This window comes from Anticarsia gemmatalis, chromosome 10, assembly GCF_050436995.1.
Source record: "Anticarsia gemmatalis isolate Benzon Research Colony breed Stoneville strain chromosome 10, ilAntGemm2 primary, whole genome shotgun sequence".
Taxonomy (NCBI): Eukaryota; Metazoa; Arthropoda; class Insecta; order Lepidoptera; family Erebidae; genus Anticarsia; species Anticarsia gemmatalis.
This window is the reverse complement of record NC_134754.1, coordinates 12329877-12343198: the sequence shown is the minus strand read 5'-3', so window position 1 is coordinate 12343198 and position 13322 is coordinate 12329877. Positions and strand designations below refer to the sequence as shown.

Sequence of the window (13322 nt, the reverse complement as noted above, 5' to 3'; positions counted from 1 at the left end):
GTTATACCTCTGAATAAGTTTTGGTTAGCTTACTACGTGTAATTTTGCGATGGTCACTCGTTTGTTGTCTATTAATCCATCGGATAGGTTATCTGCTACTTATTCATTAGCTACTTTACGTTGAATCCGGGCTCATAAACACCCGGTAATGGTATCGTTATTATGTTGGTAAAGGTTTTCAAGAAGTCACTTCTACACTCACAATGTACTGTATTTACTACGCATTTATTTGCTAATACATATCTCATTTATCTATCTACCGATTTAATACCTTATTTCATACTCAATACGGTTCAAAATACGACATTGTATAGCAGGACATATGCAATTCTTAAGAATAATTTTCTTGTATGGGAATAAACTTCTTTATTTTACAGGTATATCTTAGTAATAGTATATATTTTATCTTACCGACTGCGACAGACGTGATCTCTTAAAATAAACAAGTAAAAAATACAAAGTTTATTATTTTACTATGGCAATACTTTGACAACCTTTGGCTTAGTGTGGCTAGATACAAAAATTACAATAAAACAAATTATTTATTTCTTATTCTTACATTGTATAATAATATTTACTGTTTCTTTCTATATTTATAAAACAAATATATTAATTTAACTAATTTACCTATTAATATGCAGTTACCATTCCTAGAGATATATATTCCAACCACTTAGTACAGAGCCCTGTATGCAAGGTACGCGACAAACCTTCGGTGGTCATATTTATATACAAAATTCAGAATTTCACAGGCTTATGCAGCAGTTTCATACAGCTACTTTATTTAACACAGAAATAATAAATATAATTTAGATTATTCGTGCTTCACAAGGCTCTCTACTGAGTTGTGAGACTATAAAATCTCTATTTTTTATTAATTTTTCAGTGCTGAGTAACTAAACACGCAACTACGCGCTGACCAATGTTTTCAACTTTCAACTCAGCACAAATCTAAAAAGGTCGAGACTTCCAACACATACTTATTCGACTTGCCAGCAACTACGACAAAGTAACCCAGTTACCTTCGTCTTCTAAAGGACAGTGCAAAAAACATGCAAGCAGTCACGATTTGCAGCAAACTGGCCGTTAAGAAACAGGTCTTATACTCATAATTGTGAAGTAACGACCATACCATGATGAATATGGCAACTTTTGCGTTCGACGCGGTCAGTGTTGCCGTTGTATCGAATTCGTTTAACGTACTATTGTATAATGGCTGTTGAAGGATGCTGGAGGCAGCCGTGGAGAAGCTGGCCAGCATGCACCAGACTACTAGAAGGCTCTTGTTTGATGATAAGGTTATACCTGAAAAGAGAACCGTGGTTAAGTTTCTGGTCATTGTACGGTGAATCGTCAACCTTGTGTTGAAGCTGTTCAAGCTAGCGACGGCCTTTGACATGGATAAAACTGTTATGTTCATTGACAATTACCGGAGCCGACTTTTTTCGTGGATGCTCTAAGGCTACTATGCGGTCACCCATCTATGGAATGTCCGTACTAAGGTTGCTCTACCTTGCGACCGGTGAGTGAAGTTTAAGCTATGAGCGCCTTGGTTAAGATTAATATCTGTACAAGAAAACTGGATAAAAAGATAATTGGAAAAGAAAGGAAATCGATCGAACGTTATCTAGAGATTGTGCAACAATATCAGTGAGTCACTCCTTATTCCTTTGTGAAAACACATTTAGTTTGAAGTTCTAAGTAAATACTGTATTCGTCAGAAGCAAGTGTTTCGATTTATTGTTAACATGAATTGTAGAATCAAACCTCAAATAAATCCAAATAAAGTTATTATATCTACCATAGCTTTATTTTAACATGTTGAAATAAACCGACATCTTTTTAAGGCAAGAATTTTTGAGTTTCAAATTGATACTTCAGCCATTATTAAGTCATGAGTTCAAGCTACTTACCATAAAAGCCTATAGCACCGCACACGCAGAAAGCTGCACAGAGCCTGGCCTTTTCATTGATGGATTTGGGCAGTACCACACAAAGCATGATGAAACATAGTGCTGATCCGTGCGCCACTGCTATTAATGTTGACACCTGAAAAATACGCGAAAAGTTTATTTATACGGACTTTCCGAGAAGTCTTTCAAGTCTTGAAGATATATCAAGTATCAAGCAAGTCTACTGTTACTTGTATCTTGCCAGAAAATTCATATAGGGCATTATATCGAAAGGAGTGAGCTATCGTTTTAATACATGAATTTAAAGAGAAAGTCAGGCTTCGCAGGCATTTAAAAAAAATAAAAAATGGATGTAGGTATAGTTACTTACCGACCAAATGTTCATTGAAGGATTCTGCTCCCAGATCAAAGGTGGGAACACCACTCCGAGGATCAAAATGGAGAACGTAGTACAAAGGTGTAACAACGCGTACAAATAGAAATTGATATCTAACAACATATTCGTAATAGTTATGAAATTCTTCTTCATAGATGCTGTTCTTCTAGCAGTGCCTGGAGACACTTCTGCTGCAAAAACTACGCTTCCTTGTGGCGCGTTCATTGTTGTCTCTCTGTATAAAGGTTGGGGATTCTGTCTGTCAATGTTCTCAAGCTCTTGATAGCCTACTCTCGTATAATTGGTTACGTCTAGTGTGCCAAAATCTGATGAAAAACGGTTAGGAGGACCCTCAAACATGGAACTAAAGTCAGAAGAAAATCTTGGCTGGTTCGAAGCTGTCCTATTCTCCCTATACTGTACAGAAGGGTCTAAAATCTCTTTGGCGTTCTTTCTAGAGTTAAATACTACTACGTCAGTTGCATCTTCTTCTTGAGCATTACTCTGGGAAGGTCCAGAAGCTATACTTTCTACTGTTTGCGGTGCGTTTGCCTGTCCAGGTCTACTTTGATTTGAGAAGATTACTTCGTCCTCATCTTCGACTGCGTCTCGAAGCATATTGTACGTATGTCTTATGACCCTTTCGATGTAAATAGGTCTGGAATACGACGCTAAGAATACGCAGTTCTGCATAACAATGGCTCCGTAGACCATGACCACGACGTCTCCTGTGTGTTGTTTGCATAAGAAACCCACGAGGATGGGTACGAGGCAGTTGCCGACTGAAGGAGCCATTCTGACTATTCTCTGAGCCATGGTCAACTTTTCTCTGAAGTAGTGAGTTATTATCACTTCGGTTTGCTGTCCGGTTAGAGCGCAGCCAGCACCTAGAAAGGACGAATACGTTTGGTTTAGGATTAGTTATAATTGAACATGTGTGTTTAAGAAACCCGTTTCGCGAAAGATGGCATCCAGAAGAATTCAAAGTATAATCGAAACGATCTATCTCTTGCATAGCTTACGCCATATATTTTGAATTCGTTGAACCGCGAGCTGCTTAATGGAAGTGGAAAAATGAAAATGAATTAATAATATGAGTGCAGGTGACAGCATGGGTAACGTCTTTGTGAGGTCCCCAACAGCTATTTCCTATTTGTGAATAGAAAGTCTGTTATCTTATTACATGGGGTTATATTTGATGTTACTTTTTACCGAAAGCAGTAACCTTTGTATATTTCATTCATTTCAGGCATGCGATGATGCGACATGAAACGACAAAAATCACATCGCCACCTGTGTCAACATATTGTACTCATATTGGAATATCAAAACAAATCCATTGTTCTTCGTTTGGAGGCAAAACTTAGAGCAATAACTATGCAGACAATACTATTTTGTATTAAATTCTCATTAGCAATACGTGATCCGCGTTTAAACAAATTACAATAGTATCTTAATGGCGAACTGTGATGCATACTAATTATTCCAACAATTAAAACGCGATAAAACTGAGGTACCGTAATGTGAAGATAAATAAAATGTCTTGTTGGGAATTTCTCATTCTTATTTCAGACATGGTTTTTCGGATTTTAAAGTGATAGTCTATCCTGGAATATTCTGTTCAATATACACAGTGTAACAGGTTCGATTCCTGTATGGTATTTCTCAACTATGATTTGTAAAGTTCCCTGTCGAATTCCAATACAATGCGAAAACTAGATACCCACCTTGTTGTCTTCGTTTATACGAGATAATTGAAAGTGACAAATTAGATATAATCATTTCTAACCGTGACTACATACCTACTTAAGACTAGTTACGGCTATTTAAATGTACGTAATCGGTCAATTAGTCATTTTTAGACGCGGAAACGATAGGTAAACTACAAATTATAATAACAAGCGAAATTCAAACGAGTACCTTAGTTAGGTACCAACCTATGTAATAATTATTGGCCTCCTAATTATTGTAACACTTAAGTATTGTTTACCGTGAACTACTTATGTATCAACGATAACAAACAATACATTTCACACATAGAACACGAGAACAATAAGTTTTCAATACTAATATTATTCTCGCTCAGCGGGCCATAAAATATAAAGACGTTTTTATTATCTACACGTAGAAGAGACCTTGAGACAAAGAGAATAAATAATAAATGAGAAGTATTTACCTATGAATATGCCAGAGAATATGTTCACTATGTGATCGTTGCTGGCAGCATCTGTGGAGTGGCTGGAGAGGAGGACTCCTGCCACAGTGAGGCACAGCCCTGCCAGAGCCATGAACCTCGGCATGTTGAAGATCTTCACCACCGCCCTGCACCATGACTCCAGCAGCAGTCTTATCACCACCGCTATCACCGGCACTAATGCTATGTCCACATCCCAGATCTTCAATGGTTCCGTGTCTTCGTGCCCCTCTTCCCGTATCGCTTTCAATATGATTATTCCGTACATAGACAAAAGGGCTGGTACCGTGACATGATATATCACCGCTGATACAACTATTAACCACCCGTAACCACCGTCTGGTGGTGTAGGCCCTATCTCGGGCTGTGAAGCAACTATTCTGTCTAAATGTAAGTCCTCTACCCTACTCTCACCCCTTTCCGCTTGACTCGAATTCCCATTTGGCTGGTTTTCCATGATTTTATTCTCACAAACAATCACTTCATGGTAAAAAATAACTTTAGTCACTAACTTATCTATATAGACTAGGTGTGTTATCTTATCATTATCATTTCGCGTAATCACTTGCTCTATATTTTTGAAATCAGCGCCAATTAATCCATTAACAAAAATGCAACACGATCACAATAAAATATTAACCTGTTTACTACTGCAAGAAGTAACATTAAATTAAAAGATAGTCAATATTATTTATTTAAATAATTAAAACCTTGTCGTACTTATTATCACAAAAATTTCGTTACTCTGAGCAGCAGGTACTGTTTCCGAACGTGCTACATAAATATAATGCTGCTATTTTAAGTGCGCTCTCCAAAGTTAATGATCGTGAGATAGCGAGATACATATCATCCTAAGCTAAAAAGAGACTTCCGATTTGTGATTACTGTTGCATGAATATTGTTTAGATTTGCCTAGTACAAAATGAATCCGTTTGATCGACATTTGGGAAAGACGCTCTAATAAGAATATTCCCGTTTTTCTATAAAATGCAAAGGTATTTTGAATTAAAACTTGCTTACAACTGAAAAAAGTGATATAACACTGCTAAATTATGAATAAAATATTGTGTTTTCTGTGTGAGACGCCGAGACTTTGTTGTACATCGTGTCCATAACCCGTGAAGCATTTAATTGCTTGTAATTTCGTTGTGTTCATTGTTGTGTGGTGTCTCAGGTGTTGTTGGTGTGGTGCCGATGGGTAGAATCGAGGAGCTGAAGCCGTACAATGGAAACGGAGTCGGTGAGGTCTGAGCTGAGCGGCCGGTCACGGCGGAGTTCGAGACACCGGCAGCATACGCATCGGAGCACTCGGTAGGCCTTCACGCTTGTTATTTTTCGATTAGTGTACAATAAAATAGTTCAGTTGGGGTTAATCGACATTTTTGGGGCCATTGTACGTTATAATGGTACGCGGTAACAATGTTGATCGTGTCGGAAGTCTAGGGTGTAATTAAGATTCCTTCGTCGAGATAATCTTTCCGTCAGCTCGCCTGCGGCAGTTAAAATGTTTGTAATAAAAGTATTTGTTGTTTGTTGCTAATACCAGACATTCTAGTGATGCTAGAATACTTCACAGTAATTAGGAAAAACCCATGGCTTACAGCTTTCACTGAACACACTTTCTTGTGTATTCCTTGAGATTTCTTCAAAAATACTCATCCTTAACAACATAGGAATATATAGATTCTACTGTATTTGTTCATAGTCTGGTGAGAGATATTCATAGATATTTATTTATTGATTTCATCTAGTAACTCAGATTGGAATTCCCTGTTTACTGTCATTGGTAAAACAAAGTCAGACCTCAATCTATGTCTAATTTTAGTCCCACAAGTATGAACTTTCTATACCTAGTAAACATGAAAGCAGTTTTGTATAAAGGCCAATCATTGCTTTAAACAGCTTTTTTGTAATTTTATACTCAGTTAATATTAGGAGTCCTTAGATAGCAATGTTTACCTGAATCTGTTTTTAAAAGTTAAAACTTAGTTAATGTGTTTGATTTACTTTCAGGAGCACAAAATCTCAAAGGAAAGAGAGCAGTGACAACACAATGGCGCCATTTCAAACCAGTGTAAATATCAACCCAGAGATGGGCAGAGACGGTCAGGAAGTGATTGAAGTCCAGATCTTACCGCAAGATGAAAACTGGGGGGAAAACACCACAGCCGTAACTGGCAACACTTCGGAAGGCTCACAGTCCATGGAGGATGTTGGCAACTGGCCTATGGAGTCCGATAATGGCATCGGTTTCGTATGCACAAGATACTTTGGAACTACTATAGCTTTGGGACTGTCTTTCGTGTCATTTGTGAGTCCGTTAGCCATGGTTGTGTTGCCAAAGATAGGCTTCTTCCCAGGACTGACTGATAATATAGCACTGCAACCGAGTCAGAGGATACAGTTGCTAGCCTGCACTGCCGAATGTAAAGGAATCCTGCTTTCTCTAGCATTTAAATTAGTCTTATTAGCTATTGGAGTCTGGGCTGTGTTCCTAAGACCAAGAAATGCAATACTGCCTCGAATATTCGTCTTTAGAGCTATGACGCTAGTAATCCTAGCGGTCTGTATATTTTCGTATTGGTTGTTCTACATTGTGCAAATAACTGAAGCAACAAAAGCCCTTGCGGTTGGTGAGGAAGCAATGGATTACAACGCATTAGTTTCTTACGTATCAAGCTTTGCAGATACATTATTATTTATACATTATATAGCTGTTATTTTGATGGAGATTAGGCATCTAGAGCCTGTGTATTATGTGAAAATTGTAAGGAGTCCGGATGGTGAAAGCAGGTCTTATGCTATCGGACAATTGAGTATACAAAGGGCAGCTGTGTGGGTGTTACAGAAGTACTATACAGAGTTTCCGATATACAATCCTTATTTGGAGAAGATTCCTATTTCTAAATCTCAGAGGAAGGCGCAGTCTAGTATAAAGTTTTATGAAGTGGATGGATCTACTAATGCTACACCTGGACAAGCTAGGTAAGTTTTAAATCATTCAAAATTTTACCCAAAATTTTGTATTGTTATCTTGTATGAATTAAGAACAGAAAAGGAATCATATTAGAAAGTAATCCCAAAAAGAAAATAGATTTATGATTCGTTTTTCGATTTGTGTGAGAGGTCTTTATAGACCAATTCACGAAAAATCTAATACATTAGCTCTCAATTCACTTACAGGTTAATCTAATTGCTATTGTATTCGATAATTCTACTTATATTATAAACGTGAAAGCTAGTAAGTATGGATCAATGTGTGTATGTATATTTGTCAGTTATTCTTTCACAAAAAAATAATCTAGACAGATTTTAATGAAATTTTGCATATTGTTAATATATAGACCCCGCCAATTCTTCTCAGGCGGACAAAATCGCGGGCAGAATTTAGTAATAGATTAATGTAAAAAACTATCGTAATTTGAGGAAGTGTAGTTAAGTTCACGATCTATGGTGATCGTCAGTCGTCATGGTGTAATCAATTAAGACGCGGCTTCGGCAATCTTATAATCCAGCGTGACGCTTGTTAAAATTGTTCCTATTATTCCGTTCATTTATAACGATACGAAATGCTATGAAACATGGCTGTTGTGGCCTTTTCACCGTTTTCTTACTGTGAGCATAATTATGGGGAATGCCAGGTGTTTGCTCTTGAAGAAAGAACATGTTTGAACACATTCGAGTTGTTAAGTCAATAACTTTTTGATTTGATTTGGCGTAGTCAAATTCAATCTTAATTAAAATTCTGCTATAGTATTCATAATTTTTAAAACAAACGATATAGGTACATATGGGTACATGTTGTTGTCTCGAATGGTAATATTAACTTGTACGGTATAAGCATACGAAAAGATGATCGTGTTGCATATGCACTTGCAAAATTGCAGTCATTGGTTGATGTCGTTCTTATGGTTATTTTCTACTAAACAAACTTTTAAACAAAACACTGGTATATCCATTTAACTACAAAATCTTTCTAAAATGTATGCACAACATCATGTAAAGTAATAATCTCCATTTTGGTAGTCAAGTCACGTCAAGTATTCAACATTCATCCACATTTATAATCAAGTCATATCTAAGATTCTAGAGCTGTGTTAAACTGTATATGTATCGTAGTTTTTAAAAGTAATATATTGGGTATTATTTGGTTATATTGGGTTTCCCCGGTTGTGGTTTCGAACCTAAGGCGATATATCAATGTCTTTTCAAAATTACGTATTAGAAATCATTATCCTTCGTTCCAATGGTAAACGAAAACATTGCGATGGAACCTCACAAGTCCATAAAGTAGCCCTCGAAGGTATGGAAAGTCTTCAAGTCGTATTCGGCCAGCTCGGCAGACTCGAGCCCTGTGCTCATTTTGTTAGGAGACCCTCGCCCGGCAGGGGGTAACGGATTAAATTTTATTGCACCCAACCCGCACTTGGCCAGCGTGGTGGACTTAGGCCAATCCCTTCCCTCATTACGGGAGGAGAATCTTTTTTTTCCTAGCTACTAGCTAAGCTAGCCCTTAACTGGGGAGGAGACCCTTGTCCAGCAGTGGGACATTAATGGATGAAATTTATTATAATGTATGTAACGTGCAGGTCGACGACGGGGTCGATGGGCGGCGGCAGTCGGCGGCGTGACTCGGGCTCGGCGCACAACGAGCGCTACTACGAGGAGGCCGAGCGCGAGCGCCGCGTGCGCAAGCGTCGCGCCCGCCTCCTGTCCGCCGCTGAGGACGCCTTCGCGCATGTGCGCCGGGTGCGAGTGTCCGCTGCTAACGGTGAGCACACTACAACTGATTTTGTGAAATATTTCTCTAACTCTTCTTTGTTTCCTATGGCTTCAGTTGCTAAAAGTTGTTTCAATTTTGTTTATTTTACAGTGCTGTTCAAATAAGCTCAAAAATGTTTTAATACTTCACTAATATTAGCAGACGTGAGTGAGTTTCACCTGCTCGGTCGTAATTTCGACGACGCTTGTACAAATAAAATAAACCAGTTAAGAAAAAATATTTATTATGCGCGATCGACGAGACTTACACCTGCATGAACAGTATTAACATAATACTTTAATCTTCTCAACCTACACATTCCTTCCAATAACGCAAATTATATTATCCCATTACACCCTTGTCGTGGTTTAGAAAAAATCGACTATATGTTTTACCATTAATTCACGAAACATCTATATAATGTTTCAATTTATTGTTATTCTAGGAGGTGCTTTAGGTCCTCGTGAAGCAGCGCAAGCCGTGTTTCCCTCGCTGGCCCGTGCGTTGCAGAAGTACCTGCGAGCTACGAGGCAGCAGCCGAGACATTCTGCTGACTCAGTAAGTGTAAATATTGTAATCTACTTGTAGTACTGAAAGTTTTAACAATTACTTCCATCATAGTACCTTTTTCGCCATTTTCAATTCTGTACCAGCCAAAATTTACATTATAATATTATAATACCGAACTTAGTCTATCTACAGGTATCCACTTGCAGTATATCATATTATTTTCCTACCAATTATTCTACAAATAATGTTTCCTCCACAGGTCCTCGCCCACTTAGCTCGCTGCCTCTCGCAAGACGCATCACCGCGCGCCTTCCTCGAGCCATTCCTAGTTGAAGGTCCAGTACTCTCCGCCGACCAGGAAACCAGGCCCATACAGCGATGGTCTCTGATCTCAGACGAGCTCCTCGCAAGACCGCTAGCAGACAACATAGAATTCCAACTGCGCCAAGGTGACGTATCGCTCATATGTACGATAAAACAGCTGCCAAAGTTCAGTCTGACAGAAGAGGTCGTTGACCCCAAGAGCAACAGGTTCATTTTGAGGTTAAACTCTGAAACGTCAGTTTGACAGGAGGAGAGTTTGTTTTGCAGTCGGGATGACTTCAGACTCGTATGACATACGGAGTACTTTTAAGTTAGGTTTTGAATGATTTCGGTATTGGGGTTTTGTGTCCGGTTTGAGACGATTTTTATGTGGAATTTCGAAAAAAAGTACTTGAGATATAGATAATATCGATGGATGTCAGTTTTGTAGCAGTCTAGACGTATGATACTGATCTTGAAATCAATCAATGTATTAATTATTATTATGCTTTGATTTTCAGATCATAATCTTTTGAAACAATTAATAACGTAAATTAAGTTCAGTCAACTAGTAATTGTGATGACTGCACTTTTTTAACGTCTAGACGATAAAAGTACCTTTAAGTGAATCATAATACTCTATGTAAGAAAAGCTTTAATTTCAATCAATATAGAAAGATTTACAAAAACTTTTTTAGTATGAACTATCTAGGATCCATCAGTCACCCAGTAAAGAAAACTATGTCTCAGTGGAAAATAGTCACAAGTACAAATAAAAATGACACTACTTATGTCTTTTTTATAGTGAAGTTGCAAAGATTTCACATAGAAATTGTCTCAAGTAATTAGTATTTTATTAATTTAAATGTACAGGTGTTTAAAACTTGTTTATAATAGTCAAATTGGCAGCTAAAGTTATATAAAATATTGCAGCTATACTTATTTAGAAAATAATGTAAATAGGAATTAATGGAAATTTATTACTTTTCATATAAGTTATGTTCCATGAAAGTAATCTCAATGTATGGGTACTATAAAAGATACGCTTAGGAAAGCATGTATTATAAAAATAGTTATTATTTTCTTATATTTTATACATAATATCACGCCTTATCATCAAAGAGATAGGCAGACTTTATGTACATAAAAGACAGACTTACGAATATTGAAATATAACTAAAATTTGAGTGACACTCAAAAAAATAACTTTATAATAATAGAGATTTTGAGTGCTACTCAATATTTAGTATGTAGTATTCCATTGAAATAAATATTTCGTTTAAGTATTAAACTGATTCACAATTAAGTGCAATTGATATTAAAATTACAAGAATCTCAAATAGTTTTAGTGTCGAGACTTTAATGTCGCCATTTTAAAAAAAGACTAGACTGCATTTAATGTTTTATATTTTATTATTATATTAGTAATTTGTACATTGTGTCATATAAGCTATGGAATATTAAGCACAATTTAGTAATAAGATAGAATATTAAAAAAGGCGTATCTGCATGTGACGTATTTTGGTTAGCGTATCTTTCAATATGCCGTGTAAAATCAAGTATGATGTATAAATATTTGAACTCATAATAAGAGTAATGTAATCTTATTATGATAAAGATATCTATTTTGCATTAAATATGTTTATCTGGAAGGAACCCATGCCCAATAGGGAGACAATACTCAATTTACTTCATAACTTAAAATATCTTTAAATAAGACGAACTGTTTTCTGTTCATAAATTATTTATAATATAAGTCTCACTAAAATGATCTCAATAACCTGATATTCGATTCAAAATACGCCAATCAATAACGAGTATTCTTATTATTTCACAATACGTAAATACGCTAACTGTACTTACGCCTTTAAGCCAGTGGTCTCGATGTGTTGAATCTCTGATGTATTTGTATATTAAATAATATTAATTAATTATACCATATCATAGGATATATTTATTGTATTAAATAATAGAATAGATATATAGGTTAGATTTTATTGGGCGTACTTTAAAATGCTTGATTTTGACGAACGTAAAAATTAACTGTTGAAATTTGCGCCGTGGAAGTAAGAAAGCTTTATTGAAGAGAGCTTGTAGACTTCTTAAACGCTTAAAATAACTATATTAGGCTATCTAACAAAAAATATCTAGATTTGCCCTATCTTATGACTGGATTCCACCAATAGTTATGGTCTTAGGTGAATAACGAGTAACTAATGTATGCTATTGTTTATCTCCGTATCATATAATGCACATAGTTATAGACATTATTAAAGAAAAATCCTATTTTTTTTCCTTAAGTCATTTCAGAAAAAAATCTGTCGATGTCAATTTTCTATTTCGTTAAAGTTATGATTATGTTCTATCAAAACAAGCATTTTAAAATACTTATTATATTAATGTCTTCGCGAGACTGCTTTATATTGAAGTTTTGGAACTTTTTACATGAACAGCTAGTGTATGGGTTGTGCTTAGAACAATTTATAAATGTGTCGCCGTTTGACCAAAGAGCGCTTGGAAATTGTAGCTAATTAACATATCATAAGGTTGAAATTCGTTTGGCATACACGTACATACACATCTATAAAAACAGTTAATTGATTGGGGCCGATTTTTTAATATCAGAATACTCTCTTCCAGAAATAATTGTTGTGGATGACTGGAATTTTTTGATCTATAAAAAATACGTCAGAACGTCATAATTTGTAATCCATAAAGGTGTCTTATTATTAAGTAAAACATGCTGAAAAGACAAATATAACACGATAATGAAATATCAATAAAAACTTTTTAAAATGTGTATAAGAAAATGAGGTACTCAAAGATTGTTTCGCACAAAAAAATCTTTATTCATATCCATCATTACGTACCTACGACGATGTCAGGAGATATGATTGGATTATAAAAATAATTTGTCAAATTCACTAATCCAGAACTGTTAAAACTAAACGTAACAATAATATGTCTCAAGCTAAATTATATTGTGACTGATAGCTCAAATCGCAGCCTTTTTGTATAATGCTTGTGCCTGTTTAGCGTTAAGACTTATAAATTATTAGCTAATGCCAACGTTTTGATAAATATTTAGTATAATAGGTACATTTTTTAAAAGTTTTTTATAATGTTTAGATGATTTTTGTGAATGGTGAAAGAATTTTAGGGAATGCTGACGATCAGAGTATATAAAGTATGACTGCCCTTTCTCCTTTAATAATAGGAAATTATATTATTTGTTATCGTCCCATTTTTTTGCAAGTTGTCCTT

General features: G+C 36.0%; 2 protein-coding genes across 2 annotated transcripts; one reads left to right on the top strand and one right to left on the bottom strand.

Annotated features, from left to right (window-relative positions):
* Nucleotides 1–449: 449 nt before the first annotated feature.
* LOC142975872 (uncharacterized) lies at nucleotides 450–5203 on the bottom strand. Its single transcript, XM_076118987.1, has 4 exons — nucleotides 4466–5203; nucleotides 2284–3176; nucleotides 1914–2049; nucleotides 450–1305 (listed from the first exon to the last, which is right to left on the bottom strand). The coding sequence occupies exons 1-4, from the start codon at nucleotides 4938–4940 to the stop codon at nucleotides 1019–1021; spliced, it is 1791 nt and encodes a 596-aa protein (XP_075975102.1). The 5' UTR covers nucleotides 4941–5203; the 3' UTR covers nucleotides 450–1018.
* Nucleotides 5204–5384: 181 nt separating this feature from the next.
* Vang (Strabismus domain-containing protein Vang) lies at nucleotides 5385–12080 on the top strand. Its single transcript, XM_076119315.1, has 6 exons — nucleotides 5385–5478; nucleotides 5658–5794; nucleotides 6497–7468; nucleotides 9073–9254; nucleotides 9691–9803; nucleotides 10015–12080. Exons 2-6 carry the CDS (start codon nucleotides 5709–5711, stop codon nucleotides 10321–10323), a joined length of 1662 nt encoding a protein of 553 aa, XP_075975430.1. The 5' UTR covers nucleotides 5385–5478; nucleotides 5658–5708; the 3' UTR covers nucleotides 10324–12080.
* The last annotated feature ends 1242 nt before the right edge of the window (nucleotides 12081–13322 follow it).